The sequence below is a fragment of the Mobula birostris genome, chromosome 3, assembly GCF_030028105.1.
Source record: "Mobula birostris isolate sMobBir1 chromosome 3, sMobBir1.hap1, whole genome shotgun sequence".
In the NCBI taxonomy this organism is placed as follows: domain Eukaryota; kingdom Metazoa; phylum Chordata; class Chondrichthyes; order Myliobatiformes; family Myliobatidae; genus Mobula; species Mobula birostris.
The window spans coordinates 171,006,707-171,028,794 of record NC_092372.1 but is presented as its reverse complement, the minus strand read 5'-3'; the positions used below and the strand labels follow the sequence as shown (position 1 = coordinate 171,028,794).

Below are 22,088 nucleotides of genomic sequence, written 5' to 3'. Positions count from 1 at the left end.
ATGTTTTGATTTAGAAAACTGGAAATACTGAAAATGTCTTTGTTTTGGAAAAGGGAGAAGATCTACGTGTAATCAAAGTCCAGACTCTGACAGCAATGCAGTAGCTCCGTTAAAAGAATTTGCTGTGTTGCCAAAGGGGGTTTCAATTAGGAGACGATCGGGAAGAAAAAAACCCTCTTTCTCTGGCTGTAGTGATGCTTTGGAATTTATTCACACTTCCAAAAATTATCCAGAGATATCTTGGGCAAATGAAGAACAAAAAATTGTCATTGATTATCAAGTGAATGAAAATGTGTCTGATTCTCTGAATTCTAACCTTGGACCTGATACAGCAGTTGCTGAGTTGGGTCACTTGCAAATAGGAAACCGTATGGATCCTGAGAAAGTCAAATCTACGTTCAGAAGCAACATGGAAATGATGAATTCAAAAAGTGTACAAAAGCTACAACCTAACTCCGAAAAGGGAGAGGAAGTTCAACTGGAAATAGAGCAAAAGGTTAGAGATGGAAAAATGAAGGAAGGAAATAAAAGCATACCAGCTAAAAAGCACTGGGAGGCTCCCAAACCTCGAACTCGATCAAAGAGCAGAGATCAAAGCAAAAATTACATTTCCAAAGAAAGGAAAAAATCTCTGGACTACAGTGATGCCTATAATTTTGATAATGAAGAAAGTATTCATCTTACACCTTTCCGTAGGAAAGATGAGCCGATTGTAGTTGCGAATATAGACAGTACCAAAAGCAGTGTTGATACGGAGAGTAATTCAGAAGATGATTTGGTCGATAGTCCTTACATCCCCCCTGCTGATAAAAGACGTAGAAAATCAAATTATAAACAAAATAAAAATGAAGGGCCAGTGGTTTTAACTACCAGATCAAGATCCAACAGAATGACAGCAACTCTCCAAAAAAAGCCTTGCAGAGATCGAGAAATTACTGAAGAGATCATTCGTAATGAATTGTCAAAAACACCAGATAACGGCAAGTACATTTCACCTGCTTTTAAGTCATTTGATCAGTCATTCAACTGTTATTTGAAAGCCAAGCTCTGGTTTTCTTTGTTTTTTTTTCTCTCTAATGGATGTTTATTTCCTGATTGCACTGCAGATGAATGAAGTGAGGGTATTCACTGTACTAGACATCTAGTTTGTTGACAATGCACTTATTGTAAAGCTTTCCTATACTAGAAGTATATTTGCATTGAAATTAACGTGGAGAGTGCTTCCACCACAGTTTTCATCTAATTATGCTAAGTGAACATTCATGAGGGGAGGTATGGATAAGAAAAAGCTGTTGGGAGTTTGGTGTTATTTGTAGGTGCTCTGGTACAACGCCGTGTGCTACTCCAATAACTTGTTACCTGATTCTGGTCAATGTCTGAAATATAATTACACCACTCATTTAGTTTTGTTCTTGTATTTTGATGTTCTGCCTTTGAAAGATATGCAAAGCCATCTAAAAGGCTTTGATTGATTGGCAATTTGACCGAGGCTTTTTAGTTGCCTCCTGTATCAGCTAATAACTGGCTTAGAGCTCCTGCACGCTGGTGGAAACAGAGGAACACCTGGACTTAATGTGATTATCTTTTTCTATGTCAGACCACAAATTAGTTCAGAAGCTCTGACACACACTGGCATCCTCAAATTAGAATTAATAACATTTCTTTTAAGTTATAAAGTATTATTTGATCAACAGTTCGCGCTCATCCAAGGAGCAACAATGAAACTATTGCAATCTAGCTGCCATATTCCCTGTGTGCATCTTCACATAACTCCTTTTATCTTCTTCTCTTGAAATACTATTATGTTGAAATAACTTGGCTATAAATTAATAAAGTGACTTTATTTTATGGAAAGCAACATGCAAAGTAACAGCAATTGAACTTGAGGAAAGGAAATTGGGGGTGGGTGAGGAGTGGAAATAACTATACAGCCTATCATTTTATTGTTTTATTTTATTCATTCACATGTTATTCATTGGCCTTCATTGGTTGGGGGATTGAGTACAAGAGCTGCGTGATAATGTTGTAGCTCTGTATAACTCTGGATAGACCACAGTAGGAGTATTGTGTTCAGTTCTGGGGCTCCCAAATTAGGAAGGATGTGGAAGCTTTACAGAGGGCGCAAAGGAGATTTACCAGGCTATTGCCTGGATTGGAGAGCATGTCTTAATGAGGAAAGGTTGAGCAAGCCAAGGCTCTCCTTGGAGGGAAGGAGGATGAGAGACGACTTGATAGAGGAGCATAAAATGATAAGAGGCATAGATAGAGTGGACAGCCAGCGTCTTTTTCTCAGGGTGGCTATGGCTGATACAAGAGGGCATAATTTTAAGATGACTGGAGGAGAGTATGTGGGGAGGGGTTAAGAGGAGGATGTCAGAAGAACATATATTTTTATACAGTACTAAGTGCAGGGAACATACTGGTAGAGGCAGGCACATTGGGGGCATTTAAGACCATAAGACATGGGAGCAGAATTAGGCCATTCAGCCCATCAAGTCTGCTTCACCATTCCATCATTGAGTTATTTTTCCTCTCAACTTCATTCTCCTGTCTTCTTCCCATGATTTTGACACCTTACTAATCAAGAACCTTTGAACTTCTGCTTTTAGTATAGCCAATGACTTGGCCTCTACAGCTAGCTGTGACAATGAATTCCACAGATTCACCCACCAGCTAAAGAAATTTCTCATCTCTGTTCTAAAGGAATATCCTTCTATTTTAAGCCCTCTGGTCCTAGACCCTTCCACTAATGGAAACATCCTCTCCATGTGCACTCTTATCCAGGCATTTCAGATTTTAGTAGGTTTCAATGAAATCATCCTCTCATTCTTTTGAACTCCAGCAAATACAGGCCAGAGCTATCAAATGTTCCTCATACATTGACCTTTTCATTCCTGGGATCACTTTCCTAATCCACTTCTGACCCTCCCAATTTACCTTCCTTACCAACGACTCAACCTGCAAGTTAACATTTAAGGAATCTTGCACTTCCAAGTCCTTGTGCACCTCTGATTTCTGAATTTGCTTCCTGTTTAGAAAGTAGTCCATGCCATTATTCCTTCTACTGTAGTGCATGACTGTACACTTCCCTACACGATTCCATCTTCCTCTTTTTTGCCCATTCTCCAAATCCTAATTAAATCCTTCTGCAGAAAGTGATTTAATTAGACAATTTAAAGGAGAAGAGGAATATTTAGTGCAGTTCTGATCACACCAGAGGCAGGATGTGATTGGGCTGAAAAGAGTGCAGAGGGGATTCACCAGAACGTTGCTTGAACTCTACAGGTACCATTGATGGGGCTGTCAGAAATGAAAGGACAGAGCTTTAAGGTGAGAAGAGAGCGACAAGTTTTAAAGGGGATCTGACGGAAAGTTTTCTATGCAATGATTGATATCTGGAACGTGTAGCCAAAGATGGGGAAAATTGGATGCAATGTAAGAGGAAATTCTGATAGGAACATAAGAAATAGGAGTAGGTCATCTGGCCTGTTGAATGGCAAAGCAGGCTCAATAAGATCATGGCTGATCTGACCATGGACTTGTCTCTACCTACCTGCCTTTTCCCCATAACCCTTAATTCCCCTACTATGCAAAATTATCCAACCTTGTTTTAAATGTATTTATTGAGGTTCCCTCCACTGCTTCAGAGAACATTGAATACTACAGCACAGTACAGGCCCTTCGGCCCACAATGTTGTGCTGACCATTAAACCCTGCCTCCCATATAACCCCCCACCTTAAATTCCTCTGTATACCTGTCTAGTAGTCTCTTAAATTTCACTAGTGTATCTGCTTCCGCCACTGACTCAGGCAGTGCATTCCATGCACCAACCACTCTCTGAGTAAAAAACCTTCCTCTAATATCCCCCTTGAACTTCTCACCCCTTACTTTAAAGCCATGTCCTCTTGTATTGAGCAGTGGTGTCCTGGGGAAGAGGTGCTGGCTGTCCACTCTATCTATTCCTCTTAATATCTTGTATACCTCTATCATGTCTCCTCTCATCCTCCTTCTCTCCAAAGAGTAAAGCCCTAGTTCCCTTAATCTCTGATCATAATGCATACCCTCTAAACCAGGCAGCATCCTGGTAAATCCCCTCTGTACCCTTTCCAATGCTTCCACATCCTTCCTATAGTGAGGCGACCAGAACTGGACACAGTACTCCAAGAGTGGCTTAACCAGAGTTTTATAGAGCTGCATCATTACCTCACGACTCTTAAACTCTATCCCTCGACTTGTGAAAGCTAACACCCCATAAGCTTTCTTAACTACCCTATCTACCTGTGAAGCAACTTTCAGGGATCTGTGGACATGTACCCCCAGATCCCTCTGCTCCTCCACACTACCAAGTATCCTGCCATTTACTTTGTACTCTGCCTTGGAGTTTGTCCTTCCAAAGTGTACCACCTCCCATTTCTCTGGGTTGAACTTCATCGGTAACTTCTCAGCCCACTTCTGCATCCTATCAATGTCTCTCTGCAATCTTCAACAATACTCTACACTATCCACAACACCACCAACCTTTGTGTCGTCTGCAAACTTGCCAACCCACCCTTCTACCTCCACGAAAAGTAGAGGTCCCAGAACCGATCCGTGTGGGACTTCACTCATCACAACCCTCCAATCCGAATGTACTCTCTCCACCACGACCCTCTGCTTTCTGCAGGCAAGCCAATTCTGAATCCACCTGGCCAAACTTCCCTGGATCCCATGCCTTCTAACTTTCTGAATAAGCCTACCATGTGGAACCTTGTCAAATGCCTTACTAAAATCCATATAGATCACATCCACTGCACTACCCTCATCTATATGCCTGGTCACCACCTCAAAAAACTCTATCAGGCTTGTTAGACACTATCTGCCCTTCACAAAGCCAGGCTGACTGTCCCTGATCAGACCATGATCCTCTAATTCCCCAAAGATCCTATCTCTAAGAATCTTTTCCAACAGCTTTCCCACCACAGACGTAAGGCTCACTGGTCTATAATTACCCGGATTATCCCTACTAACTTTTTTGAACAAGGGGACAACATTCACTTCCCTCCAATCCTCCGATATCATTCCCGTGGACAATGAGGACATAAAGATCCTAACCAGAGGCTCTGCAATCTCTTCCCTCGCCTAGTGGAGCAGCCTGGGGAATATTCCGTCCGGCCCCAGGGACTTATCTGTCCTAATGTATTTTAACAACTCCAACACCTCCTCTTCCTTAATATCAACATGCTCCAGAACATCAACCTCACTCATATTGTCCTCACCGTCATAAGTTCCCCCTCATAGGTGAATGCCGAAGAGAAGTATTCATTGAGGACCTCGCTCACTTCCACAGGCTCCAGGCACATCTTCCCACCTTTATCTCTAATCGGTCCTACCTTCACTCCTATCATCCTTTTGTTCTTCACATAATTCAAGAATGTCTTGGGGTTTTCCTTTACTCGCCAAGGCCTTCTCATGCCCCCCTTCTTGCTCTCCTCAGCCCCTTCTTAAGCTCCTTTCTTGCTACCCTATATTCCTTTATTAGACTGAGAATTCCACATGTAACGGCCTTTGCCCCAACTGCCTCCCGTTGCCTAGGGTGACTAGCCGTCGACCCCGCCGAACAGAGTAAATGCTTTGGTGCGGGTATGGTGGAAGACGCCCAATGATCAGCCACGACACAAATATGAAACAGTATACCAAGTGCGAGTAAAGAATTATACTTTATAGCAAATTTTGATGATGGGTTAGTAGCAACAACTAAAAGAAAATGCGCCACATAAGTAACTTACCAGTCTTGTGCACATGATATTTTAATACATTGGAGCTCACGCCTCCAATTCCATCCACAACGTCCTTCCGGGACTCCGGCCACTATCCGAACCCCTGAGATCCGGTATATGCCGCCCTGGAACTGCTGTCCGTTCCCCGCACGTCTGTCCTCTCTGCTCGCCTCCCAAAAAAGCCGGCACTCCTCAACTCAGCACACACATACAAGTTAACATAATATGACTTTCATTGGCTAGCAAATGAATACAATTTCTATTATCACCTTGTATAACCCAATCATTGCTGTTACAGAGAACCCCTTGCTCAGCAGTTAACAGTACAAGAAGCCATTTTGGTAATAAGCGATTAACAGTTAACAGTCCAGCTAATATTACTGAGAACCCTCACACAGATTCACCACATCCTGGGGAAAAGCAGTTCCTCCTCATCTCTGCCCTAAATCTACTCCCCCGAATCTTTAGGCTATGTCCCCTAGTTCTAGTCTCACCTATCAGTGGAAGCAACTTTCCTGCCTCTATCTTATCTATGCCTTTCATAATTTTATGTTTATGTTTATATGATCCTCCTTTTTATCATCCTTCTGAATTCCAGCAAGTATAATCCCAGGCAACTCAATCTCTCCTCATAGTCTAACACCCTCATCTCTGGAATTAACCTGGTGAACCTTCCTCAGGTAAGGAAACCAGAACTACACGCAGTACTCTAGGCCTGGCCCTGTACAGTTGCAGCATGACCTCCCTGCTCTTACATTCAATTCCTTCAGCAATGAAGGCTAACATTCCATTTGCCTCCTTGATAGCCTGCTGCACCTGCAAACCAACCTTTTGCGATTCATGCACAAGCACTCCCAAGTCCTTCTGCACAGAAGCATGCTGCAATCTTTTACTATTTAAATAATAATCTGATCTTCCAGTTTTCCTTCCAAAGTGGATGACTTCACACTTACCAACGTTGTACTCCATCTGCCAGACCCTTGACCACTCACTTACCTATCTATATCTCTCTGCAGTTTCTCTGTGTCCTCCGCACAATTTGCTTTTCTGCACAATTTGCTTTTCCACTCAATTTAGTGTCATCTTAAATACACTACACTCAGTCCCCTCTTCCAGATTGTTAAAGTATATGGTGAACAGTTGCAGGCCCAGCATTGACCCCTGTGGCACACTGCTCACTACTGATAGCCAACCAAAGAAGCACCCAAGTATCCCAACTCTTTGCATTCTATTGGCTACCCAATTCTCTATCTATGCTAATACATCACCCCCAACTCTATGCATCCTTATCTTATGGATAAGTGTTTTATGTGGCTTCTTATTGAATGCCTTCTGGAAATCCAAGTAAATAATGTCCATCTGTTCCCCTCTATCCACTGCACTTGTTTACCCTCAAAGAACTCCAGTACGTTTGTCAAACAGGACCTGCCTTTGCTGAATCCATGCTGCGTCTGCCTGATGGATCCATTTCTTTATAAATGCCTCGCTATTTCTTCTTTAATGATAGCTTCAAGCAATTCCCAACTACAGATGTTCAACTAACTGGCTTTTTGCCAAATTCTTTTTTGAACAGTGGCGTGACATTCGCCTTCTTCCGATCCATTGGGACCTGCCCAGAGTCAAGAGAATTTTGGTAAATTATCACCAAAGCCTCAAATATAATCGCTGCCATTTTGTTTTTAGTACCCTGGGCTGCATTCCATTAGGACCAGGGGACTTGACTATCTTTAGGCCCATGAGTTTACTCAGCACTACCTCTTTAGTGAAAGCTATTGTATTGAGGTCCTCACCTTTCATTGCATCTATGTCATGTTTTCTGTGCTCGGTGTCAGATCTGGGAGGTCAGGGATACTCCCAGCCTCCTGGACGGCCACATCTGCACCAGGTGTGTTGAGCTGCAGCTCCTTAGGGACTGCGTTGGGGATCTGGAGATGCAGCTTGATGACCTTCATCTGGTCAGGGAGAGTGAGGAGGTGATAGAGAGGAGCTATAGGCAGGTAGTCACACTAGGGCCTCAGGAGACAGATAAGTGGGTAACAGTCAGGAGAGGGAAGGGCAGGAGCCAGAGGTGAGAGAGCACCCCTGTGGCTGTACCCCTTGACAATACGTACTCCTGCTTGAGTACTGATGGGGGTGGGGGGGGTACCTACCTGGGGGAATCAACAGTGGCTGTGCCTCTGGCACAGAGTCTGGTCCTATGGCTCAGAAAGGTAGGGAAAGGAAGAGGATGGCAGCAGTGATAGGGGGTCAGACAGGTGTTTCTGTGGACGCAGAAAAGAAACATGGATGGTAGTTTGCCTCCCAGGTGCCAGGGTCCGGGATGTTTCTGAATGCGTCCAAGATATCCTGAAGTGGGAAGGAGACCAGCCAGAGGTCATGGTATATATTGGTACCAACGACATAGGTAGGAAAAGGGAGGAGGTCCTGAAAACAGACTACAGGTAGTTAGGAAGGAAGTTGAGAAGCAGGACCACAAAGGCAGTAATCTTGGGATTACTGCCTGTGCCACGCGACAGTGCGTATAGGAATAGAGTGAGGTGGAGGATAAATGTGTGGCTGAGGGATTGGAGCAGGGGGCAGGGATTCAGATTTCTGGATCATTGGGACCTCTTTTGGGGAAGCAGTGGCCTGTACAAAAAAGACGGGTTGCACTTGAATCCCAGGTGGACCAATGTCCTGGCTGAGAGGTTTGCTAAAGCTGTTGGGGAGAGTTTAAACTAGGATTGCTGGGGGGTGGGAACTAAACTGAAGAGGCGGTTGACAAATAGAGAAAGCTTGGAGACAATGCGAGAGGGAGGATAGGCAGGTGATCAAGAAGGGATGCACTCAGACCGATGGCTTGAGGTGTGTCTATTTTAATGCAAGGAGTATTATGAACAAAGTGGATGAGAGAGCATGGATCGGTACTTGCAGCTATGATGTTGTGGCCATTACAGAGACTCTAATGGCTCAGGGGCAGGAATGGTTACTTTGAGCGCCAGGCTTTAGATGTTTCAGAAAGGACAGGGAGGGAGGCAAAAGAGGTGGGGGCATGACACTGTTGATTAGAGATAGTGTCACGGCCGTAGTAAAGGAGGAAGACATGGAGGGATTGTTTACGGAATCTCTGTGGGTGGAAGTTAGGAACAGAAAGGGGTCAATAATGCTACTGGGTGTTTTTTTATAGACCTCCCAATAGTAACAGGGACATTGAGGAGCAGATAGGGAGACAGTTTTATACCTTTCCAGAATCTAACAGAGTTGTTGTGTGGGAGATTTTAATTTCCCAAATATTGATTGGCATCTCCCTAGAGTGAGGGGTTTAGATGGGGTGGAGTTTGTGAGGTGTGTTAAGGAAGGTTTCTTGACACAATATGTAGATAAGCCTACAAGAGGAGAGGCTGTACTTGATCTGGTATTGGGAAATGAACCTGGTCAGGTGTCAGATCCCTCAGTGGGAGAGCATTTTGGAGATAGTGATCACAATTCTATCTCCTTTACCATAGCATTGGAGAGGAATAGGTACAGACAAGTTAGGAAAGTGTATTATTTGAGTAAGGGGAAATATGAAGCCATCAGGCAGTAACTTGGAAGCAGAAATTGGGAACAGATGTTCTCAGGGAGATGTATGGAAGAAATGTGGCAAATGTTCAGGGGATATTTTGCATAGCTATGTTCCAATGAGACAGGGAAAAGGATGGTAGGGTACAGGAACCGTGGTGTACAAAGGATGTTGTAAATCTAGTCAAGGAGAAAAGAAGAGCTTACGAAAGGTTCAAAAAGCTGGTAATCATAGAGAGCTAGAAGATTATAAGGCTAGCAGGAAGAAGCTCAAGAAAGAAATTAGGAGAGCCAGAGGGGCCATGAAAATGCCTTGACGGACAGGATTAAGGAAAACCCCAAGGCATTCCACAAGTATGTGAAGAGTAAGAGGATAAGACGTGAGAGAATAGGACCAATCAAGTGTGACAGTGGAAAAGTGTGTATGAAACCAGAGGAGATAGCAGTGGTACCTAATGAGCACTTTGCTTCAATATTCACTCAAGAAAAGGATCTTGGCGATTATAGGGATGACTTACAGCGGACTGAAAAGCTTGAGCATGTAGATTCTAAGAAAGAGGAGCTTTTGGAAAGCATCAAGTTGGATAAGTCACCGGGACTGGACGAGGTGAACCCTAGAATACTGTGGGAGGCAAGGGAGGAGATTGCTGAGCCTCTGGCGATGATCTTTGCATCATCAATGGGGACGGGAGAGGTTCCAGAGAACTGGAGAATTGCGGCTGTTGTTCCCTTATTCAATAAAGGGAGTAGAGATAGCCCAGGAAATTATAGACCAGTGAGCCTTAGTTCACTGGTTGTTAAGTTGATGGGGAAGATCCTAAGAGGCAGGATTTATGAACATTTGGAGAGGCATAATATGATTAGGAATAGTCAGCATGGCTTTGTGAAAGCCTGATTGAATTTTTTGAGGATGTGACTAAGCACATTGAAGGTAGAGCAGTAGATGTAGTGTATATGGATTTCAGCAGGGCATCCAAAACTGGCTTGCCCACAGAAGGCAAAGAGTGTTTGTAGACGAGTCATATTCTGCATGCAGGTTGGCCACCAGTGCTGTGCTGCAGGGATCTATTCTGGGACCCCTACACTTCATGATTCTTATAAATGACCTGGATGAGGAAGAGGAGGGATGGGTTATAAATTTTCTGATGACACAAAGGTTGGAGGTGTTGTGGATAGTGTGGAGGGCTGTCAGAGGTTACAGTGAGACATTGATAGGATGCAAAACTGGGCTGAGAAGTGGCAGATGGAGTTTAACCCAGTTAAGTGTGAGGTGGTTCATTTTGGTAGGTCAAGTATGATAGCAGAATATAGTATTAATGGTAAGACTCTTGGCAGTGTGGAGGATCAGAGGGATCTTGGGGTCCGAGTTCATAGGACACTCAAGGCTGCTGTGCAGGTTGACTCTGTGGTTAAGAAGGCATACAGTGCATTGGCCTTCATCAATTGTGGGATTGAGTTTAGGAGCCGAGAGGTAATGTTGCAGCTATATAGGACCCTGGTCAGAACCCACTTGGAGTACTGTGCTTAGTTCTGGTCGCCTCACTGTAGGAAGGATGTGGAAACTTAGAAAGAGTGCAGAGGAGATTTACAAGGATGTTGCCTGGATTGGGGATCATGCCTTATGAGAATAGGTTGAGTGAACTCGGCCTTTTCTCCTTGGAGCGATGGAGGATGAGAGGTGACCTGATAGAGGTGTACAAGATGATGAGGGGCATTGTTCGTGTGGATAGTCAGAGGCTTTTTCCCAGGGCTGAGATTGCTAGCACAAGAGGACACAGTTTTAAAGTTCGTGGAGGTAGATGCAGAAATCGGGGTAAGTTATTTACGCAGAGAGTGGTGAGTGCGTGGAATGGGCTGCCAGTGACAGAGCCGAATGGCGAATATGATAGGTTCTTTTAAGAGACTCCTGAATAGGTACATGGAGCTTAGAAAAATAGAGGGCTATGTGTAACCCTAGGTAATTTCTCATGTAAGGACATGTTTGGCACAGCTTTGTGGGCCGAAGGGCCTGTATTGTGCTGTAGGTTTTCTGTTTCTCTCATCTCTCCGGCATGTTGGGCATGTCCTCCACCATGAAGACCAAAACAAAATAGTTATTCAAAGCCTCTGCCATTTCTTCATTGCCCAATATAAATTCCCCCTTCTTGTCCTCCAAGGGACCTATGTTCACTTTAGCTATCATTTTCCACTTTATATAATTATAAAAACTTTTACTATCTGTTTTTATATTTTGTACTAGTTTATTTTCATAATCTATCTTCCCTTTCTTTATTGCTTGCTTAGTGGTTCTTTGTTGCTTTTTAAAGTTTTCCCTACTTTCCAGTTTCCTATATTCTTGGTACTTAGTACGCATAAGCTTTTAGTTTGATGGCTTCCTTTATTTCCTTAGTTGTCCATGGCTGGCTCTCCCCACCCTTACTGTCCTTACTTTTAACTGGAATATATTTTTTGAGTACTGTGAAAAATCTCTTTGAAAGTCTTCCACTTTCCTCAACCATCCCACCATATAACCTGTGTTCCCAGTCTACCCAATCCAACTCCTCCTTCATCCTGTTGTAGTCCCATTTGTTTAGACATAATACAATGGTTTTAGATTGAACTGTTGCACCCTCCATTTGTATAAGAAACTCAATCATACTGTGATCACTCTTTCCAAGAGGATCCCTAACTACAAGATCACTAATTTTACCTGTCTTATTGCACAGGACCAGATCCAAGAAAGCAGGTTCCCTTGTAGGTGCTGTAACATGCTGTTCAAGAAAGCTTTCACTCTACAAAGTCCTCCTCAAGACTGGGTGAATCAAGTTGGTCCAGTCAACCTACATGCAAGTTAAAGTCCCCCACGATACCCGCTGTTTCATTCTTCCACGCCTTCGATACTTCTCAGTTTATTGCCTGTGCCACTGTAATGTTACTATTCGGTGGCCTATAGATAACTCTCACCGGTCACTTTTTCTGCTTTACTATTCCTAATCTTTACCCAGGTGGATTCAGATTTCTGCTCCTTGGATCTTGTATCGTCTCTCACGATCACTCTGATTTCATCCTTAATTAAGAGGGCTGCCCCACCTCCCTTGCCTTCCTGCCTAACCTTCTGAATTACCTGATATCCTTGGATATTTAATTCCCAGTCCTCTCTACCATGCAACCATGTTTCTGTAATGGCCAATAAATCATACTCCTTTATACTGATTTGTGCCACAAGTTCACTGACCTTGTTGTGAATACTACGGGTATTCAGATAAAGAGCCCTTTCTCTCAATGTGCCTTTAAAGTTTCTTATGCACTTGACTTTTCTACATTCCACCCCACTTTTCTCTTTTTAACCTTTGCTTTTACTTTATCCACACTTTTCTCTTTTATCTTATCCATACTTCTCTAATCTGTTGAACTCACCGCCCCTGCTATTTATTTTAAAGCCCTATTCACAACCCTAGTTATGCCAGGATTCAGGTCCCATCACGGTTCAGGTGGAGCCCATCCCGATGGAAAAGCTCCCTGTTTCCCAATGCTGGTGCCAGCTTCCCATTAATTCAAACCCACTTCTCCCACACCAATCCTTGAGCTATGCATTTAACTCTCTATTCTTCCTAACCCTGTGCCAATTTGCACATGTCTCAGATAGTAATCCAAACATTACCACCTTTTTGGTTCTGCCTTTTAATTTGGTCCTTTTTGAATTTAATGTGGGCAAATGAATTGGTGTAGATGGGCAAAAGTAGTTAGCATGGATGTGGTGGGCTGTTGGCCCCATTTCTATGTTAGTCTCGTGTGTCTAAGGAACGTCTGTGCTAAGCACCTGGGCCAGATGTTATTGCCGAGAATTATCACCCACAATCTCCGAGTACTGGATCCAGATGCAGAGGCTTGACTTGCTGGCCTTAATTATCACAGTCTCTAGTAACATGGCTTGAGCAGCATCAAATAATTTGTTCAGTTTGCTGTGTACATGAATATCCTAAGGCCTACCAAATGGCTTGTAAAATGATTGCAAATGAAGTGGAAAAACCTGAAAAATAGAACAAAATCAAGTTGCTGAAGTTATTTTAGTTTGATATTATGTTTTGTCATGTTATTTAACCTTGTGCTTTCTTTTATCTCTCCACAATTCCACAATTTGCATTGACGTCAGTGGACTCTCAGATCCTGCTTTTGGTTAAAACTGGTGTAGAATTTGCAAGATGTCTTCTGTTATCTCTGTGCCCGTGTAAATACAAGGAAATAGTCACATGAAACCACTATGATGTTGTATTGCACATCATTTCTAGTATGGAACAAATGGACAGTTTCAGCATTTAACTTTTTCTATGACTTTAGGACTTCCAGATTTGGCAACTACACATGAAGTTCTGGAAATCCCTGCACTGGTATTTAATAACAAGATGAAAGCTGCAAAAGTTTGCTATTTTCTGTTCCACGCATCATTGTGAGCAATTTTGGGCCTTGTACCTGAGGGAGGATATGCTGACCCGAGAGAGCCTCCAGAGAAGGTTCTCAAGAATGATACCAGAAACAAAGGAAGCATTTGATATCTCTGGGCTTCCACTCAATGGAGTTCAGAAGCACGAGGGGCAAATCTCACTGAAACCTACAGAATATTTAAAAGCCTAGATTGAGCTGACATGGAAAGGATATTTCCATTAGTAGAGAGTCCAGGATCCAAGGCACAGCCTCAATAAAGGGACATCCCTTAAGATCTGAGATTAAGATGAACTTCCTCAGCTGAAGGGTGGTAATCTGTTCAATTCATTGTCATAGAGGGCTCCGTGGGCCAATTCATTGGGTGTATTAAGATTGTGATCTGATTTCTGATTTTAAAGAGATTAAGGGTTCAAGTGAGAAGGCAAGAGAATGGAGTTGAAAGAAAATATCAGCCATGATTGAATGGTGGAGCAGACTTGATGGGCCAAATGGTCTAATTCTGCTCCTATATCTTGTCTCCTATCAAGGTCTGTACTGTGAATCTCAAGCACTAGAATTACTGAACATATGTAGTAGTTTCTTTACAGAATTGTCAAATTTTGAAATTATATTTCAACATTGAAAGAAGACTCATAATCTATGGCATGCAGGAGATGTTGCACCTAACAGGATAATTATAATTATATCTTGATTTTTAATGTACTTCTAATATTTTATTTGTTCATTAGTTGCAAACAATGAACTTAGAAGTCCCACAATGGCTGGAAGGAATGAGCCATTGCATGCTGAGTTGGACAGAGAGCCAGGAAACACTTCCGAATTTGAAAGTATGAAGAATTTTCAAGATCCTGAAGAAAGCCGCATTGTTGAACATTTTAAACCTGTACTGAAGAAGTGCTTGTTATTGGAACAAAAAGGTGAGGAAATTCAAAAAGAAATATGATGAGTAAATTTGTGAAATAATAGGTTTCAATGATTCGGCACAGTAGCGTAACAGTGCTGCATGGCTTTACTGTGCCAGTGATATAGGTTCAATTCCCGCTGCTGTCTGTACATTCTCCCCATGACCACATGGGTTTCATCTGACTGTTCCAGTTTCTTCCTACATTCTGAAGTATGAATTAGTAGGCTAATAGGTCACATTGGTGTAATTGGGTGGTGCGTGATTGTTGGGCCGGAATGGCCTGTGACCATGCTGTATTTTTAAATAAATAAATACAAACATGCATACATTCTAGCTCAAGTGAAAGGAAATTATGTCAGTAGTGAAGAAATATGCCACATTGCATCTACAAACGTTTGTATTTCCTGTGATGACCAATGTAATTTTAGTTTATTCTGAGGGTATTTACTATGGAAATTCTGATCTCTCTATAATATATATTAGAAAGCTTGTAAAATTTGATGTTGGCTCCCTAATCAATTTGAAGTTTTTTAAAAACAGAATGCATTGACAATTGTTAATGTGTCTAATGTCTGGATATTTCAAATATTGAGCATTTTTGATCTTTTAATAAAAAAATATGAACAAGTAACCACCTTTTTTGTTCACTTGCACTATGTTTGCCTATATTAGGTCTGCATCTTTCTATTCAAAGCTTTCTCACAGTGATTGTATTTGGTATTTCCCATCACCTCTGGCAGCATGTTCCAGACTATAAACAAAAACTTTTTCCCATTTGGAAACTATCTCTTGTGCACTGCTGTTACTGAAATAGACTATTGTAACAGCATTTCAGAAACACATTACCTCTGATTGCTCGAGCAAGTCATAAACCATCCTGATTTGTAAATATTTTTATTTTATTACTTATGACCGTGAATCTTGAAATTTCCTAACCAGCAATAAACCATCCTAATTTGTAAATATACTTTTATTTCATTACTTATGACTGTGAATCCTGAAATTCCCTAACCAGCAAATGGTATGGGATATCCTTCCAATGTCGTATAGGATGTTAAATAGGGTCACCACTGCATTCTTGAAGACAAAAAAAAAAAGTTGGCCTTACCAACAATTTATGCTTTTGGTAAATGGGTAAAGTTTTTTTTTAACGTCCATTGGGGAAGTTGTATATAAACAGCAGCTGTATTTACAATTGAAGTATTTTTATAAGATGTGGGTTTTACACATGAAAATGTATTTTTTTTTTCTTGAAACAGAGAGAGACTTTGGACCTCGGTTCAGTTTGAGCGATGTCACCAATTGTTCATCACTACCTGCTGAAAACAAGGGAAAGGAAATGCCCTATCCTGGCTTTTTAGACAATATGAACGTGATTTCTCCAATAGCTGTTCATAGGCGGAGATGTAACATGACCGTTAATTACAAGGAACCCAATCTCCATTTGTAAGTTGTATTTATCCATTTATATAGTGGGGAAAAAAAAATCACAATATATGTTCATTAGGGCTTCTCCAAGCTCTTATTCCAGAGTTGTGTGCTGCTGTTCCACTTGACTCAACATACACAGTGCTGGAGGAACTCAGCAGTTCAGGCAGTGTGTATGGAGGGGAATAAGCAGTTGATGTTTCAGGCTGAGACCCCTCATCAGGACTCGTGCTACTTGACTTGCTCAGTTTCTCTCGCATTTTGTGTCACTCAAGGTTTAGAGCATTTTGCAAAATCTCTTGTTTGTGTAACCAATTTGCTGGTTCTGCCTTGATTCTTTGTGACTTAATGTTCAAGAGCAGCTGACAATGTGTCCTTGTCAAAGGCCTCACTATAAACCATGTGCACCACCCTGTCCTCATTGACCACCTTAGTCATTTCATCAAAATACTCAATCAACTTCATAAGCAATGTTCTCCTATGTACAAGGTCGTGCTGACTACTTCTAATCAGCCCTTATAATGCTCTCCAGTAGCTTATCTACCACCGATGTTAGTTACTGGTGTATAATTCCCAGGTTCTTTTTTGCCACTCTTAAATGAGGTCTCAACATTTGATTCCCTCAAATCTATATATAGGGGCCTACAGTACGATCCCAGTAACATGATAATTCCCTTCTTCTTTCTTAGCACCAGTCATAAATTCTCACTGGATGCCCCTTCAATAACTTCATCTTTTGACTACTGCTGTGACGTGCCTTTTAATCAAAAATCTCTTTTCTTCACCTCTATCCCACCTAAAGCACCTATGTTGTGGAACAGTTCAGTTCCTCCTTAGCCATGTTTCCATGAATCCAAGCGTGAACTCCGGAATGCCATTAAGGGCGCCAAGAGGCAATATCGAGCCAAGTTGGAAGCCCAGGCTAACCAGAGGGATGCCAGTAGACTATGGCAGGGTCTAAATGAGATTACTGGGCGCAAAGAAAAGGCTGGGAAAATCAATAACTGTGGCGCCACTCTTCCTGACGAACTAAACGTATTCTACGCAAGATTCGAACAGAAGAGGAGCATCCCGCTCCCTCCGGATGAACCGGACCTGGTGGCATCGAGATTCATTGTCACCGAGGAGGATGTTAGAGGGGCCTTCCTGAAGATAAATCCAAGGAAGGCGACGGGCCCAGATGGCGTCCTGGGATGGGTTCTCTGGGTCTGTGCAAGTGAACTAGCTGGAGTGTTTGCTGACATCTTCAACTGCTCCTTGCTTCAGTCTAAGATCCCCTCGTGTTTTAAGAAGGCAATGACAATCCCAGTGCCGAAGAAGAGCAAGGTGGCATGCCTGAATGACTATCGACCTGTGGCTCTGACATCAATTGCTATGAAGTGCTTCGAGAGATTGGTTATGGCACACATCAACCACAGCCTACCGGTCAACCTCGACACTTTGCAATTCGCCTACCGCAGCAACAGGTCAACGGCAGATGCCATCTCTCTGGCCCTACATTCTTCCTTAGAACACCTGGAGAATAAAGACGCATACGTAAGGCTCCTTTTCATTGACTACAGCTCTGCCTTTAATATTATCATTCCAAATAAGCTGATTCCTAAGCTCCAGAACCTGGGCCTTAGCACTGAGATCTGCAGCTGGATCTTCACCTTCCTCACAGACAGGACCCAGGATGTGAAAATAGGGGACAGGCTCTCCTCTTGCAATCACTCTGAGCACCGGTGCCCCACAAGGCTGTGTACTCAGCCCCCTGTTATACTCACTGTACACCCATGATTGTGTAGCCAAGTTTCCATCAAACTCAATATACAAGTTTGCTGATGACACCATAATTGTAGGCCGTATCTCGGGTAATGATGAGTTTGAGTACAGAGAGGAAATTAAGAACTTGGTGGCATGGTGCGAAGACAATAACCTATCCCTCAACATCAGCAAGACGAAGGAATTCGTTGTTGACTTCAGAAGGAGTAGCAGATGGCACGACCCAATTTACATCGGTGGTGCCAAGTGGAACAGGTCAAAAGCTTTAAGTTCCTCGGGGTCAATATCACAAATGACCTGACTTGGTCCAACCAAGCAGGGTTCACTGCCAAGAAGGCCCACCAGCACCTTTACTTCCTGAGAAAACTAAAGAAATTTGGCCTGTCCCCTAAAACCCTCAGTAATTTTTATAGATACACCGTAGAAAGCATTCTTCTAGGGTGCGTCACAACCTGGTGTGGAAGTTGTCCTGTCCAAGACTGAAAGAAGCTGCAGAAGATCGTGAACACGGCGCAGCACATCACACGAACCAATCTTCTGTCCGTGGACTCACTTTACACCGCATGCTGTCGGAGGAGTGCTGCCAGGATAATCAAGGACACGACCCACCCAGCCAACACACTTTTTGTCCCTCTTCCCTCCGGGAGAAGGCTCAGGAGCTTGAAGACTCCTATGGCCAGATTTGGGAACAGCTTCTTTCCAACTGTGATAAGACTGCTGAACGGATCCCGACCCTGATCTGGGCCGTACCCTCCAAATATCTGGACCTGCCTCTTGGTTTTTTTGCACTACCTTACTTCCCATTTTTCTATTTTCTATTTATGATTTATAATTTAAATTAATTTTATTATTTTTAATATTTTAATATTTGTAATCCAGGGAGCAGAACGTGCAGAATCAAATATCGCTGTGATGATTGTACGTTCTAGTATCAATTGTTTGGCGACTATAAAGTATAAGGGCTACAATTTCCCTGTATCATGTAACTATCCAAAGTTCACAAACCTGACCTTTCAGATGACTTGCATTGACATGAGATCAAATCACAAGGGTTTTAGTTTGCCTAAAAGAATTCCTAATTTTAAAATGGATTTGATTTCTATTTTAGATTTTAGATATTTCTGAATTAATCAGATTTTGCACTGTTATTTGCATGTTATTTGGATGCTATCTATCTACATCTGTAATATTTGATATGCATTCAGACCCGGTAACAAAGTGGCTAGCATTATAAAACATACAGAAGTAACATAACTCTTAAGTATTAATTATAGATTTTAATCTGTTCAACAGGAAATTGCGAAGAGGAGATAAATACACTGACACCCAATTTTTGTATTCTCCAATATTCAAACAGAAAAAGACTGATGGATCTCGCCGTAAATCCAGTAAAAAGCAATCTCCATTTAGTAGATATAACGAAGCTTTTGTCAGCTGCAGATAGTTTCCACTGAATGTGAGCTGTGTAAAATATTGAAACAGTTAGACTTCTCATTTACTGTATGGATTAATTTTGGTTTTTAATTTCAGACTTGTTTAAATGGGTAAATTTCAATGTATTTCAGATGCTCAAAAAATTCTTATGTATATCTTCACAATAAAATTTAACCATTGATGTGATGTTCAATGCCTTTATCAAACTGCTTTGACTATGAAGTTAACACAAGATCATGAATGACCCTCTCTTGAGATGTATTAGTTACACTTAAAATTTTCTTGAGCATCAGTAATAGTTTTTGAAATATTTGAATAAATCGTCATCCCCTTCTGTTTTAAGTAACCTTTGTTGTGCATTTCTTGCTTTCCCATTTTTAAATTTTGAATGCATCAACTGACCCAGATGTCTCTTAGCCCAAACAACTGGAATTGGCAAGATGGTGTTCTAGAATTTTTTTAGAAGCAGGTAATCTTATCTGTTTTAGGATTACTCCCTGTGCCATGTACTGTCACGGCAAGAAATAGGAAAATAATACAGTTAAGTGCATGGCCAAAGTGCTGATGCAGAGGAGGAAGAGAAGGCTTCAGATACATGGATTATTGGTCTCTCTTCCAGGGGAGGTGGAACCTACACAAGAATGGGTTTCAACTAAACTGAATAGGTGTCAATATCCTTGTAGGGATGTTTGCTCATTGGACCTGAGGGGGCTTAAACGAGGGTGGGAGGGGTTGAGAGCCGGAGTAGTTGGTCAGCAAGTGAAGGGAAAATATACTATTTGACAAGCTACTTATTACACAAGGTAACAATATGTAGCACTGAGGATAGAACGTCGGCATGGATAGAGGATTGACGAACAGAACCAGGAACGGCATCAATGAATTATTTCCCACTGGCCACTTGTGACTTGAGGGATGTGGCAGAGCAGTAATTTAATTTAATTTAATATACTGTGTGTATTTTATACAAATTTGTTAATGGTACAAAGATTAGTGGATTAGTGTAAGGAACATTTGGACTCTGCAGGAAGAGAGGGGGTTAATTTTGGCAGATGAAGTATAATGTGGGGTGATCCATTTTGGTAGGAACAATAGGAACAAAACTATGGTTTAAATGAAGGGTCACTAGAATGCTGCAGTAGAGGGTTATGGTGTACTGGTATATGAAACAGCACGTGGGTACAAGTAAATCAGTAATGGAGTGATGGCCTTATTACAAAGAGATGGAATATAAAAGTAAATAAGTCTAGCTACAGCTGTGCAGGGCATTGGTGAGATCATATCCAGGGTACTGGATACATCTTCCATCATTTGAAATCTGGATTATGGGTGTTCAGATAAGATCCATAAAGCTGATTTATCAGGTAAGTTGAAATATTTGAATGAATCATCATTTATTAAACAGACATTATTTCAATTAATGTGAGCAGATTCAGTCACCTATATAGCCTATTTGCTGCTCTTAATAACTTCTAATCTGTGATTTATCCATGACCGTATCTTTTTATTCTTGTGTTGGCAGAGTCGTTGAGATCAGCAATTCTGTCTTTATTTGCCCTTGAACTTTGGATTCCTATGCTGTTTCAGCAATAATTATGAGTCGTATGACATCACACAAGCAAGGTTGTATTTCAGGAAACATTCTGAGATGTTTTTCTACAACAGATAATTTTAAAATGAACATGACTAGTGCAAACATATTATTTCAGACTAATTAAGCTAATGGGATTTGACTAACTCTGGATCATTAGTACAGGCACCTGGACTATATACATTGAGTAAACAGCAGAGATTTAAATGTAAGATTAATGTCTTATCTGATGCCAAAAATTGACCCTCTTAACTGGTGAATAGTTTTGTAAGCATAGTTTGGTCATGAGTCCTTTTAGAAAATAAAATCCTTTTCCCTGATGGGATTTTCTAAGAAAATAAATTCTAGGCTGTGGCGGTGGGGTTGGGGGTGGAGAAAGCATTGGAACGTAACTGCAGTTTGCAACCTCTTGACCTTGCTTACTTTATTCTTTTATTACATTCATCCTTGGACATTAACCTTAGTTCATCGAGGAGCATAAAACAGGAACCAGCATGTAAAACTGAAAGAGGAGCATCATTCTTATGAAGTTTCCACATAGAAAAGCCAGTATGCTTAAAAAGGAAGTGACAGCAACTGCTATGTAATTCTCACAACCAATGCATCAAATCAAAGCTGAGGAATTTTTCCATTGTTGTGATAGACAGTAGCTAATTAAAGAAGGTTCTAAAAATATTTCATTTTCTGATTCCATGGTATAGAATACCAAAGACAAAGCTAAACCATTTTGCAGTATTTTTCAGTCAGGGGTACTGAATTGATGATGGATCTTGTTTTCCTTCTGAAGCCACTATCATAAAAGCCAGTCTATGACCAATTTGATTCACTCTGATATCAAGAAATATCACAGCAATATGTTATGGTGCCAGAAACACAAGTTGCTGGAGGATCTCAGCAGATCAGGCAGCATCTAAGGAAATGAATAAATAGTTGACGTTTCGGGCCAGCACCCTTCATCAGGACTCGGTAATGAATAAATTATGGGATCAGGTAGCAACTTGGCTGCAGTACTAAAGACCAGCTCTTCACAACTTCTCGTGCTGTTCTGGTGCAATCATCAAAATTTATCTGGTGGACTCCTAAGTTTCCCTGTGTCTAGATGATAATTCATTCTCCTCCATCTCTACCACCAGCGCCCCCAATTCAACATTAGCCAACATTGGGTTTTGCTGTTACCTGTCTTGTGCTTGTACCAGTCAGTGCTGGTGTGTGCCATGATGTATCTCAAGGAAAGCAAGCTGGCTTTTG

The 22,088-nt window shown here is 41.8% G+C and overlaps 1 protein-coding gene across 4 annotated transcripts in view; it reads left to right on the top strand.

Annotated features, from left to right (window-relative positions):
* Positions 1 to 19,575, top strand: part of LOC140195415 (shugoshin 1-like) — a 34,860-nt gene extending 15,285 nt beyond the window's left edge. For all 4 annotated transcript variants that reach the window (XM_072253680.1, XM_072253679.1, XM_072253681.1 and 1 more), the window contains 4 exons: positions 54 to 980; positions 14,448 to 14,636; positions 15,883 to 16,069; positions 19,109 to 19,575. In XM_072253680.1, the coding sequence (XP_072109781.1) occupies positions 54 to 980; positions 14,448 to 14,636; positions 15,883 to 16,069; positions 19,109 to 19,259 (1,454 nt within the window). In that variant the 3' untranslated portion in view covers positions 19,260 to 19,575. The remainder of the gene's footprint in view (positions 1 to 53; positions 981 to 14,447; positions 14,637 to 15,882; positions 16,070 to 19,108) is intronic.
* The last annotated feature ends 2,513 nt before the right edge of the window (positions 19,576 to 22,088 follow it).